This window comes from Geotrypetes seraphini, chromosome 14 (assembly GCF_902459505.1).
Source record: "Geotrypetes seraphini chromosome 14, aGeoSer1.1, whole genome shotgun sequence".
Lineage (NCBI taxonomy): Eukaryota > Metazoa > Chordata > Amphibia > Gymnophiona > Dermophiidae > Geotrypetes > Geotrypetes seraphini.
Window position 1 is genome coordinate 23,712,196 of NC_047097.1, and position 13,101 is coordinate 23,725,296.

General features: G+C 39.7%; 1 protein-coding gene across 2 annotated transcripts in view; it reads right to left on the reverse strand.

The window, feature by feature from the left end:
* The window catches only part of USP8 (ubiquitin specific peptidase 8), a 73,849-nt gene extending 62,006 nt beyond the window's left edge, over positions 1-11,843 (reverse strand). Inside the window, exons 1-5 of one of the 2 annotated variants that reach the window (XM_033919975.1) lie at positions 11,453-11,843; positions 11,240-11,421; positions 5,128-5,272; positions 4,595-4,680; positions 3,468-3,621 (exon numbers count right to left, since the gene is read on the reverse strand). In XM_033919975.1, coding sequence (XP_033775866.1) covers positions 3,468-3,621; positions 4,595-4,680; positions 5,128-5,272; positions 11,240-11,337 — 483 coding nt within the window. In that variant the 5' untranslated portion in view covers positions 11,338-11,421; positions 11,453-11,843. Of the gene's footprint in view, positions 1-3,467; positions 3,622-4,594; positions 4,681-5,127; positions 5,273-11,177; positions 11,422-11,452 lie in introns of those variants that run through there. The other variant, XM_033919976.1, reaches the window with a different exon arrangement.
* Positions 11,844-13,101: the final 1,258 nt, after the last annotated feature.

A 13,101-nucleotide genomic window follows, 5' to 3' on the forward strand; every position in this document is an offset into this window, starting at 1 on the left:
ATACTCATTTGTCCTTTCTTTGCACATTTGCCTCTGCAAGATCTCATCTTGCTTGTTCGAACCAGTAGCATAAAAAGCAGGTAAACGAACCACTTGGCAGACATGAAAAGTTGACACACCCTTCAGTAGAAAAGAAATTACTTGTGCTCAGAGAAATCCCAGCCCGAGATCCTTAGGAAGGACTCTAAGAAAGAATCTGCAATTCTGATATCTGTCTCACGGAGACTGTTGCCACCAGGAGGTCCAGCCTTGTGGAGAGGCTTGGATGGAGGCTCAGACATGATCTTCAGAATGATATTGATTCTGGACAGGTTACAAGCTGAACGCTCCCTTCAAGAACCGGGGTCACATCAGGGTGAGAGGCCAGAGATTGTTTTTCTCTTTGAGCCTGGAAGAATGAGAGGTCCACCACCTGGACTTTGAGAAATGCCACTGCTAGGCCCTTTTCTAATCTGGCTTGAAGGAATGCCAAGATCACAGAATTGGCACCATGAAAGGCTCAACCTGATCTTTGGAGCACCAGGGTTGGAAAGCCTTCCATGCCTTAGCATAGGCCACAAAATGTTGATTGAGTCTCTGCTCGGAAAGAAACAATGACTACCTCAGAATAGCCCTTGCACTCAATAGCCATGTCGTAAGACCAAAGCAATCTGGGTTCTCCTTGGGAATTGGACTGATTGAGAAGACCCACATGCACTGGTCGCTTAAGGATATGTCTTGGAGACGCACAAGATTGCATACCAAGGCCAACAAGGCCAGATTTGGGCTACCAAGATCACAAGTCCCTTGCCCAGCCCACGAGGTTGAACAAACACATCCAATCCTGTGCTTCCTGGTTTGCCTCTTCAGCTGTAAAAACATTTCACTTTTGCATTCTTGGCTAATGCCATCAGGTCCATCTCTGGCCTTCCCCAGCGCAGCAAAATGAGGCTGAACGCTCTTTGGGATAGGGACCACTCCCCCGAGTCTAGAGTTTTCCGACTGAGAAATCGGCCTGTACATTTTCCACTCCCGCTGCTTGGGCTTCTGAGTGAGCCTGAAGATGGGCTTCCACCTACTGGAACAACATCTGAGCCTCCAGATGTAAGGGAGCACTTCTGGTGCTCCCATCTGTTTATGTAAGCTACTGGAATGGCACTGTCCAAGAACATTCAGACTGCCTTTTCTGTTCCAACACCTTTGGTGCTAGGTGAATGGCTCAGAGTTCCAAACACCGGGGGAATGAACCCCGAGCTCCATGAATCTTCAGCAGGCTGGCTGATTCAGGTCCCCAGCGGATACACCTTCCAGCTGATTTAAAATCTGCTCCTCTCCACGCAGACAAAGTAGGCCCTTAACAAAAGGGAGCTCTAACTTCCTGAAAAAAAACACACGAATAGAGCGAAAAACTGCAAAACTATCGCAAAATAAAAAAGAAGGAGATCAGAAGACACCTTTTATGCTCACCTTTAGAAAGAGAAACTGAAGGAGGCAGCAGAGAACAGGGAGAAGGAGGTGGTGTTCAAAAGCCGAGATTGACATCTTTCTGCAGTACATTCACGGGAATAGTTTCAACATGCCATCCCTATTGCACTGGAAACTTATTTTAGGACTTGTGGAGAATTACATAGTAGATGAAAGCAGATAAAGACCCGAATGGTCCATCCAGTCTGCCCAACCTGATTCAATTTTAATTTTTTTTTCTTGGCTATTTCTGGGCAAGAATCCAAAGCTCTACCCGGTACTGTGCTTGGGTTCCAACTGCTGAAATCTCCGTTGAAACCTACTCCAGCCCATCTACACCCTCCCAGCCACTGAAGCCCTCCCCAGCCCATCCCCCACCAAATGGCCATACACAGACACAGACTGTGCAAGTCTGCCCAATACTGGCCTTAGTTCAATATTTAATATTATTTTCTGATTCTAGATCCTCTGTGTTCATCCCACGCCTCTTTGAACTCAGTCACAGTTTTACTCTCCTCCAGCTCTCTTGGGAGCGCATTCCAGGCATCCACCACCCTCTCTGTAAAGTAGAATTTCCTAACATTGCCTTTGAATCTACCACCCCTCAACCTCAAATTATGTCCTCTGGTTTTACCATTTTCCTTTCTCTGGAAAATATTTTTTCTACGTTAATACCATTCAAGTATTTGAACGTCTGAATCATATCTCCCCTGTCCCTCCTTTCCTCTAGGGTATACATATTCAGGGCTTCCAGTCTCTCCTCATACGTCTTCTGGCGCAAGCCTCCTATCATTTCCTTTGCCCTCCTCTGGACCGCTTCAAGTCTTCTTACGTCCTTCGCCAGATACGGTCTCCAAAACTGAACACAATACTCCAAGTGGGGCCTTACCAATGACCTGTATAGGGGCATCAACACCTTCTTCCTTCTACTGGCTACACCTCTATTTATACAGCCCAGCATCCTTCTGGCAGCAGCCACTGCCTTGTCACACTGTTTTTACGCCTTTAGATCTTCGGACACTATCACCCCAAGGTCCCTCTCCCTGTCCGTGCATATCAGCTTCTCACCTCCCAGCATATACGGTTCCTTCCGATTATTAATCCCCAATTGCATTACTCTGCATTTCTTTGCATTGAATTTTAGTTGCCAGGCAGTAGACCATTCCTCTAACTTTTGCAGGTCCTTTTTCATATTTTCCACTCCCTCTTCGGTGTCTACTCTGTTACAAATCTTGGTATCATCTGCAAAAAGGCACACTTTTCCTTCTAACCCTTCAGCAATGTCACTCACAAACATATTGAACAGGATCGGCCCCAGCACCGAACCCTGAGGGACTTCACTACTCATCTTTCCTTCCTCCGAGTGACTTCCATTAACCACCACCCTCTGGCATCTGTCTGACAGCCAGTTTCTAACCCAGTTCACCACTTTGGGTCCTAAATTCAGCCCTTCAAGTTTGTTCAACAGCCTCCTATGAGGAACTGTATCAAAGGCTTTGCTGAAATCTAAGTAAATTACAACTAGCATATGTCCTCGATCCAGCTCTCTGGTCACCCAATCAAAAAATTCAATCAGGTCGTTTGGCACGATTTACCTTTTATAAAGCCATGTTGCCTCAGATCCTGTAACCCATTAGATTCAAGGAAGTACACTATCCTTTCTTTCAGCAACACTTCCATTATTTTTCCAACAACTGAAGTGAGGCTCACCGGCCTGTAGTTTCCTGCTTCATCCTCATCTTCATCATTAAAATTATTACAAATAAAATGCACAAACAGAAAAATATAAAAGGTTTAAAAAAAATTGAGAAATCATTTTTGAAAAATATTGAACCATCCATTTTGGATAAATTGATTGTGCCATGCAGGATTTTTTTTTTTTTTAATTGTTAACTTGTTTTCTCTCCACATTCTTTGGTCATTAGAAATTTTGGAATAATGGTTGGTTTTTTTTTGTTGTTGTTTTCTCTTTTTTTAAACACAAGGCCTCAAAAATTTATGAATTTCAGAAGCTAACAGAATACCTCTTGAGGTTTTTCTTTGGAATCTTGTATGTCTCCTGAAAACTGCTTCGCCATATAACGTCCATCATTTTTTGCTGCTTCCTGCTTCTTCCGCTGCTGCTCTTCCAATCTCTCTTTTTCCTCAAGCCTTTTCCGAACTTCAGCCTCTTCATACCTAAGACACAGAAAAGGAGTAAACTAATACAAATTTGAAACTTGCGCGCAATAGTACTAAATCGAGACTAATGTTCATGTGTGCACTTTTTTCTATCAAGTTCAAGTTTTATTAAAATTTGATAAAATTGCTTATCTAGACTGCTAAGCGAATTACAATAAAAAAAAAAGTCAGGGATTAAAAAATACAACACAGATAAACAAAACTAAAATTAGGATAATTTGACTAAATGGGAATCGTAAGGTTAAAAGCTGTGAAATACAATTATCAAAGAAAAGAAGAACATTTAAGGGAAAAACAAAGGGGAGGGAATCAATCTGTGTTTCCTTGCTAATTAATAAACGGAGTCAGAAAATGTAGGACGTCAATGTGAATGCTTCTTTAAACATTCGTATTGAGCTCTGTGCATCTCTCCGTTTCCTTTCTGCCTGGTGAGTCTGCTCCACCCAGCGAGCCCACACTTTTTATTTTGCTCTGTACATGTTCTCCTTTTAAGTATAAACTCGGTGGGTGGTGTTGGGCTCCTTCTCTTGTTAACTTGTTCATATATTCCTGGTACAGCTTCTCTATAGACTTTCTCCAGGTACTCTATTTTTCCTTTGGCATTGTGGTGGTTCTCGATGAGTTTGGACCACACAGTGCACTAACTCCTACACTGCACTTGGTTCTTGGGTCATACAGTGGAGAACACTGCTCTAAAACTTATACACTAATTAAAAACCAGAGGTGGCTGAATGTTTGAAGTAGCTGCTTTCTGTATCTCTAAGAACGAGCAGCATTTCATGCAGTTTAGTTAAGGTGGCACAGAAGACTACCATTTCAGAGAAAGGTTAGTGTGATGAATAAAACAGTGCATACATCAGTTCTTCCCGATACGGCATATGGGAGGAATCACTGAAGAAGGAAATAACTAAGCTCTGTAAAACTTTACAAAGTATTAGTGGCAAGACTGTGCTGTTCCTGGCTTACACACCTATTTTTAAGACTTTCTGAGAGTTTTTCAGCTTCCTCAATTGCTTTTTTAATGGTTGAAGGTCCGAGTATAGACTGGAAATAGTCCTAAAACAAGAAGCAGAGCATTAATATTGATCTGTGACAGAACACTCAGGATTATTAAAAGGTCATATAAAACTTTAGTCTCATTAATTCATAATTCTCTCAGGAGTTCGATTTCTCAACATAAACCTGCAACACCATTTCTCAACTGACCTGATGGAGAGGACAACTCTTGAAAACTTGCCAAAAATACTTGTACATTGTTAGTCCAAAGAAAAAGAATCACTGACAAATTTGTTAAGGTCCCTTATTTCCACTCAACCACAGAAAAATATCAAAAAATATTTTAAGATCTGATGTTTTTGGATCACGCATGCTCATAGCGGTTAGAATGAGAGTAGAAAGTGTTGCCTTACCACAGATTACTTTCAGCTAACACAATATATTGAAAGGCAGCAGCTCGCTTGATTTTGCTCCAGTATAAAATTAGATCCATAAATGCAACTGTACCTGATGCTGCTTGAAATCAGGCCTTGTTTTGATAAGGTCAAATAAAAACAAATATTTCATGTAGAAAATATAGGCCTTCTCTTCATCCCTGTCCAACCGGCATTCTTCTGCTTTCTTAAAGACTGTACAGGCACTCTTCACATAGCTAGACAATAAGCAGAAATTGCATAATAAATGATCATTGTACATATAAATACCAGCAACAAGTTAACACTTTTTCTATCAGAATAATACGAACTTGGTAGCTAGGCCGATTACTGATACACAAAACACTTCTATTTTCATTCATCACTCCCAAGGGATGTTGATACAAAAAATTCCTTGACAGGACACTATCCTTTCTGGCAGGCATCTGGAACAACACCCTAAGTGCCCTTCTCCTGAATTCTCCATCATACCAATCCTTCAGAAATACTCTGAAAACCCTTATTCAACAAGTTTATCTAATCCTTCAAACTCCCATCTAATCTAACTACACTCCCAACACACACCTCCTCCTACCTTTGCAACCCACCTTCTTCTCACTCTCTCCCACTAAACCAATGCTGTAATCTCCCTGTTCTCTATACTTGTATCGATACATGCGGTATCCACATTGTGTTTCCACTTTACTGAATACCGTTTTGGACTGAAAAGGTACGACGGGATATAAATAGTTATTAGTATTATTATCTCTCGCCTGTTTTAAAGCTTTGTTGGCTACCAATAAAACAAAGGGTACAGTACAAAGTTTTGCCCCTGGTCCACCAGGTATTATTTAAATCAGCCCCAGCATGTTTTGGGGCATTGTGAGAGATCTACAGACCTGGAAAGACTGAGATTTGAGGGAGGAATGAGATTAACAGCTCTCAAGGAAACAGGGGTGCGCTATGTAATTTAAAAACTAAAATGTTTTGTATTGCTGGCGTACACTTGTGGAATAATTTGCAGGGATATTTGCAATTATGCACAGACTGTGCTCAATTTAAGAAGTTTTTAAAGACAACTTTTTGTTGATGCCTACATGCAATGTGGACAAAACATTCCCATACTGTCTTTGGCATACAGCCATTATATATGAATGAGAAGAGTGGTTGTCTATGTATGTTTTTGTGTTTTATGACAGATCTTTTATGAATGTTTTATATTGGAAACCACTTAGATATTAGGCAATATATAAAAGTCTTAAATAAATATCATTAAATTCACACTTTTTCATTATGAGTTTGTTTTTAATAGAAAGTTGAATAGCAAAATTTAAATTTTCCATACGTCAAGTGGTTAGAGAAATTGACGCGACACAGAATGCCCTTAACAAGTATTAACTTCAGTTGAAAAGAAATGGCCATGGAAAAAGATAGAAAGAAAAGGAAGCCTATGGGCCTATGATAAAAAAATGTTTGCGACCTACTGCTAATTGGACCTATTTTAAACTGAAATCAGTATGTCTTAGACTGCAATGCTTCTCAAACCTGTCCTGGAGGGCCCCCAATCATTCAGGTTATCAAGATATCCCTAATGAATATGCATTCATTAAAAAATAAAAATAATAATTATTATTATTATTAATGAATATGCATTCATTAAAAAAGGAGTCTGTTAAGTATTAATAACAATCTGCCATAAGCTCACAAAATTTTAAATAGTGAAATTTTAATATACTTATATTTATAAAATAATCATACTACAATCATTGATGCTACTCATACACACATACACCCAATGTCCAGAGAATACCCCTGTATTCCAAATGCAAGTGGTTTATCACAGCCTTGAATTTGTGTTCAAAAGATATTCTTAAATGTTTTGTAATCCTCTGATGTTGTGTTGATGACAAAATAAGCATCTTCTTGTGTTAATCAGTTCTATCAACTGTATTCACAAGAATCAAGAAGTTTCCAAGTTTATTAAAAATTTGTTATACCGCCAAATCAAAACATCTTAGCAGTTTACAGAGCAATAAAAAGACATTACAGTAAAAGTAACAAGACAAAAAAACCCACATTTAAACCACAGATTCATAACAGGACAAAATAAAATTACTAAACAAAAACAGGAACAAAAGGAATCAGGGTAGAACTAAAGAAAGAACAGGAAAAAAGGAAATACAGTAGGGGAAACAAATTCTTTAAGTAAAAAAAGAAGAATCGAATTATTTGAAAAATGGGAAAAGGGAAAACTCATAGTAACATAGTAAATGACGGCAGATAAAGACCCGAGTAGTCCATCCAGTCTGCCCAACCATACATGCTATATAAATTAATTTAGTTTCAATGGTCCTTTTTCTTAGATATTTCTGGGGCAGAAACCCAGAGCCTTGCCCAGAAGTGTGCTTAGGTTCCATCTACTGGAGTCTCCATCAAAGCTCACTCCAGCCCATCTTAACCATCCCAGCCATCAAAATCCTCAACTGAATGTCCATATACAGGACACAGGCCGTGCAAGCCTGCCCAGTACTGGCCTTAGTTCCTGCAATGTATACCCATTATTTTCTGATTAGAGATCCTCTGTGTTCATCCCACACTTGTCCTTACAAGGACGGTTAAAGCTCAAAGGCATCTTTAAACAAAAATGCTTTTAAGCTGGATTTGAAGTACTTTAAGGAGGAAGCTTCACTTAAATGGATGGGAGTAGAGTTCCATAAAGACGGTGCCATAACCAAGAAAATAAGCGCGAAAGGTCTTAAAGATGGAATTACAAGTAAATTTTATTTTGGGAGACTGACCGAAGACTTCTTTGAGGTCAATATGGAATCAGCAGTCTATTAATAAATTCCAGTTGTTTAGTTTCGAGGGTTTTAAAGGTTAATAGCAGAAGTTTATATGCGATTCTGTGCTCGATAGGTAACGCCTTATAAAAGGAATAACAAAAACGGAAATTAGGCGCCTATAGATAATTCACTGCTTGCCCTGGATCAGTAGCATGAAATGTTGCTATTATTTGGGCTTCTACTATGTATTGTAACCTGGATTGGTCACTGTTAGAAACAGGACACTAGGCTAGATAGACCATTGGTCTGACCCAATATGGCTATTCTTACTTTCAAGTCACCCTTCTCTGTCTAATTCTACGTATATCTTTTTTTGAGACGTGGTGACCCAGAACTCCACACAACACACAAAGAGGTACTGTTACACACCATGAAGTGATACAAAGACATAATATTCTCAGTTTTCATTCTATTCCTTTCCTAATGCCTAGTATTCTGTTTGCTTTCTTTGGCTACCACTGCACATTATTGCCTTAAACCTTTTGCTGGGTGATGGATTCAATGTGAAACCTAGCGTTGTGTAGCTATCTAATCTAATAGGACTCAATTCAAAAAAATTTTCCTTCTTTATTGTTTCATCAGGCACTGCCTCTTCGAGCTACCCTACTATATCACTCATTTCACCTCTCGGGCTTCCAAGAAGAATATGGGACCAGACCATTGAAAACAGTTAATGACTTTTAAAATATATATATTTTTTTTTTTGGGGGGGGGGGGTAAATCTTTGAGCTTCAAAACCAACAAAAATGCAATTCAGTATCTATACAAATAATATTAATCATATATGGATTTATAATCAATGAAAATCCATACAAGAATAAAAAAAACATCCACCCAACCAACATTTCATAAGGGAATAGAACCATACAAAGAAATACCCACCTCCCTCGAGCATAATTCATTGCAGAAGCATGCTTGTAATCCAAAGCACTCGTATATCGAAACAAATTTCCCCATAGGAAATAATGGAAACTCGGATGATTCGTTTCACAACCCAAAATTTTTAATACAAAATACTATACATACTCGTATTGCAATACCTCACTCATTTAGAACAGCGTCAGAGAGAGAAGAACCATCGGCTCAGTTGTGATGATGCAACACGTATATGCTGTATGTACTCGTATTGCAAGACTTTGCTTATTTATATATATTTATATATAAAATATAAATTCCTGTAATCCAATTCCTCTATACATAATAAATTAAAACAAATTGAAAACTACAACCGAAGATTAAGGGCTCCTTTTATCAAGGTGCGCTACGGGGGTTAGCGCGTCGGACATTTCATCACGCGCTAACCCCCGCGGCAAGCCTAAAAACTAATGCCTTGTCAATGGAGGTGTTAGCGACTAGCGTGGCAGGCGGTTTAACGCGTGGTATTCCGCACGTTAAACCTCTACCGCAGCTTGATAAAAGGAGCCCTAAATCTTCGTATCTTGAATTTTCCATTATCTCCAGGAATACTGTCTACAGATTTCCTTAAAAGATACTTAATTGAGAATTTAAAAATTTCCCCTAACAATATTCCTCCATTGAATAAATCTATTATCTTCCAAATAAAAAGATTCCTCAAAAAGATATATATATATATATATATATATATATATATGAAAAATATATAGAAAAATAGTGTTACAATTAGTACTATTATGGGGGTAGGGTCTGGGGTGGAGTTGGGTGGGGTCTGTCCCACGACTTAGCCCATATATATATATGAAAAATGTATAACAAATAGTGTTACAATTAGTACTATTATGGGGGCTATTTGTATGTGTGTGTGTATATATATATATATATATATATATATATATATATATATATATATACATATATATATATATATATATATATATATATATATACACATATGTATATATATATATGTGTGTGTGTGTATATATATATATATATATGTGTGTGTGTATATATATATATACATATATATATATACACACACACACACAATAAAATCGTATTAACAACACATAATGGTTAACCACAAAATTAAATACACAAAACACACTGTATGCTTTTCAACATTCATTCCTACCAGAAAACAAATAACCCCCCATGCAAATGCAGGACTAAAAACTAAAAGTACTAATATTTACAAACAAACCCTAAGATGCAAGACTCTGCAAGCAGTACAACCCCAGAGGAAAAGAAACAAATGCATTTCTTCTTGAAACAGACAGATGTAAATCAAATCACTAAATTAAAAAATAAAAGCATTCCCCCTACCGTTGTCTCTCCCTATATGTTGTGCCTTGCCTTCTGGCCTGCCCCTCCCCCACTCCGGTGTTATTTTCGGGCAGGGCCATGGTGTGATCAACGCGGCATCTTTGGGCCAGCTCTCTGAGTACTGTAGTGCACAAAGGTGTGGGCAGCGGCTCCTTGTGCGCGTCCCGCGCCTCATCTGGAAGCCTTCCCTCTGACATTGTGACATCGGAGAAAAGGCTTCCAAGTTAAGGTGCAGGATGCGTGTAAGAGCATTTTCCCACAGCTTTGTGCACTGCAGCACTCAGGGAGCTGGCCTGAAGACGCCGTGTCGATCGCACCGTGGACCGGCGGCTGAAGAACACTGTCTTGGTCCCGATGGACCGGCAGAAAATTTCTGTGGACCAGCACCAGTCCACGGACCAGTGGTTGAAGAACATTGGTCTAAGGAAGGGGTAAATTTATATTGCTTATATTGGAAAATTTAATAAATAAATGAAAATTTAAAAAAAGAGATATTCGTGATCTTGTTATTAGGACTTGCCAAAAAGAACTTAGTTTTATTCGAATTCAGTTTTAATTTAAATTGTGTAATCCATTAATAAGGACAGATGAGATGAACTGTTCTGTCTCTTGAGTCAGTGAGGTTATGGGAATAATAATTGTAATGTCATCTGCGTATATATATATATGATTTCAGTTTTAAATTGGATAACATAAAACAGTTTGTATCCCAGTTCACCAACCCCTTTTGGATACAAACTGTTTGATGACTATATTTACATTTGTTCATTAAAGACTTGGCTCTTGTACACCATCCCTGCAGTTTTTGCTTTTGTTCTTCGATTCAACATTTGACTGCTGTTCTGTTGGATTCTTTGCTTGTTGTTGCAAGACAAGCAAAACATTTGAGTAAATGTTAAACTTGACATACAAGCAATGCCTTTTGTTTACAAGCATGCTTCTGGAACGAATTATGCTCAAGAAACCAAGGTTTTACTGTATTACTTTTCTAAATGATAATATTTGCTATCCCTTTTGGTAACATCAAGGCAAAAAATGTAGAAAACAAATGCATCACCTTGAGAGCATATTACCAGTCAGGCTTAACGTGCTTTTCACTAAAGTAGAAGATGCACCTACTTCTTGGTACTTATTTTCTCTGGCTTTACTTCGGCCTTCTTATTAAGCTCCCCCAACGAGGCGCCGAGATACAGGTCCCTAGGAACCACAGCCGGCATGATGGCCTAAGGATCCCAGGCTCTACGCATGGGTGGGCGGACTCCTCTGTAGTACCCCGGTGTCAGGGACTTTCTTCAAGAAATTGGAAGCGGCGAGAGCGACTCATAACGTAATGCTATCCTTTGGGAAAGAGCCGTAGTCGGGAAAGGCCAGTTTCCTCGTAAGCGTCAGGCAAGGCTCGGATTCGGGAAGGGGTTAAGTATCTGGGCCCCGACCTGCCCAACTTTTGGCCCCTCTCGCCTGCTGTTGACTTAAACAGCTGACACGCAGACGCAACACCGCAAGCTGAAAGATAAGCTTTTAGGTCCTTTTTAAAGGTACAGGCGCCATTTTTTTCATCCCAACCCCGAAAGACGGGTTTTAAACATCACCGTTAACGAACGAGGCTCCCCTCGCCCCCAAGCGCCGACGTCAACCGGGACAGGAGAAAGCGCAGCCCTTTTTCGCGCGCCTGCGCACCAACGCAGAACTCTCGCGGCCCGTGGGAAACCAGCAGCTGCTTCCGGTTCCGCAGCAACTACGGCGCATGCTCTGCGAAGAGGCTGTGACATTTATGCAGTCGGAGGGAGGGAGGGAGGGGGCATGATAAGGCAAAAGCTGGGTAAACTAGTTAGTGCTCCTGTTTTGTTGGGCGAGGTCCTCAGCGCTAGGGAGGTAGTTGATAGGGAGCCCGCTTGAGGAACAATACGGTTTTGTAATCTTGTCAAGTATACATTGAACGTGCTGGGAAGGCGTCATCATTTATGTGAATAATGATCTCTACGCTACCGCTCCCCTCTTTTTTATTTAGATCAGTATTTTTAAAATTTAAACTACCTTAGCAGTGCTTAGAACCCTTAGAAGGAAGGTAGAGGACCCACAAATGGGGACAAGCCCCTGGTCAATCACAGCACTCCAACCGGTAATAAGGAATCATTTTTTGATTTTTGTTTTTAGGTTTTTGTGTCCATTTTTAATGTGCTAAGTACTCCCACCTGCATACAACTTCAAATATATTTTCAAAATTAATATCCAATGTCCCATTCTTGGTAAAACAAAAAAAGGTTTCTGTGATGGTAATGTTGGGTTCTAACGCAGTGTTCTTCAACCTTTTCACACCTATGGACCGGTGGAAATAAAATAATTATTTTGTGGACCGGCACCGGACTGCAGACCAGCAGTTGAAGAACACTGGGCTGTTGTGCCTATCTCTGCCCCAAAATAGTACTAATTGTAACACCACTTTTTCCATTCATTTTTCATATATACATACACACATATAATCGTATTAACAACACATAATGGTTAACCACAAAATAAAAATACACAAAGCACACTATGCTTTTCAACATTCATTCCTACCAGAAAACAGATAACCCCATGCAAATGCAGGACCAAAAACTAAAAGTACTAATATTTACAAACAAACCCTAAGACACAAGACTGCAAGCAATACAACCCCAGAGGAAAAGAAACAAATGCATTTCTTCCTGAACAGACAGCAGATGTAAATCAATCACTAAATAAAAAAATAAAAGCATTACCCCTACCACTGTTGTCTCTCTCCCTCCATGCTGTGTCTTGCCTTCTTGCCTGCCCCCACCTCCACCCCCCCGTGTTATCTTCGGGCCAGTCCAAGGGGTAATCAGCTCATAAATCAAATCTATAGTCCAATTATCTTGGGCAAAATGTACCCGGTAAATGCTAGCGTAAACCCACTCTCCACATGATAAAAAAAATATATATATATCTTATTTTTCAGGGTCACACCATCACGTGTGGGA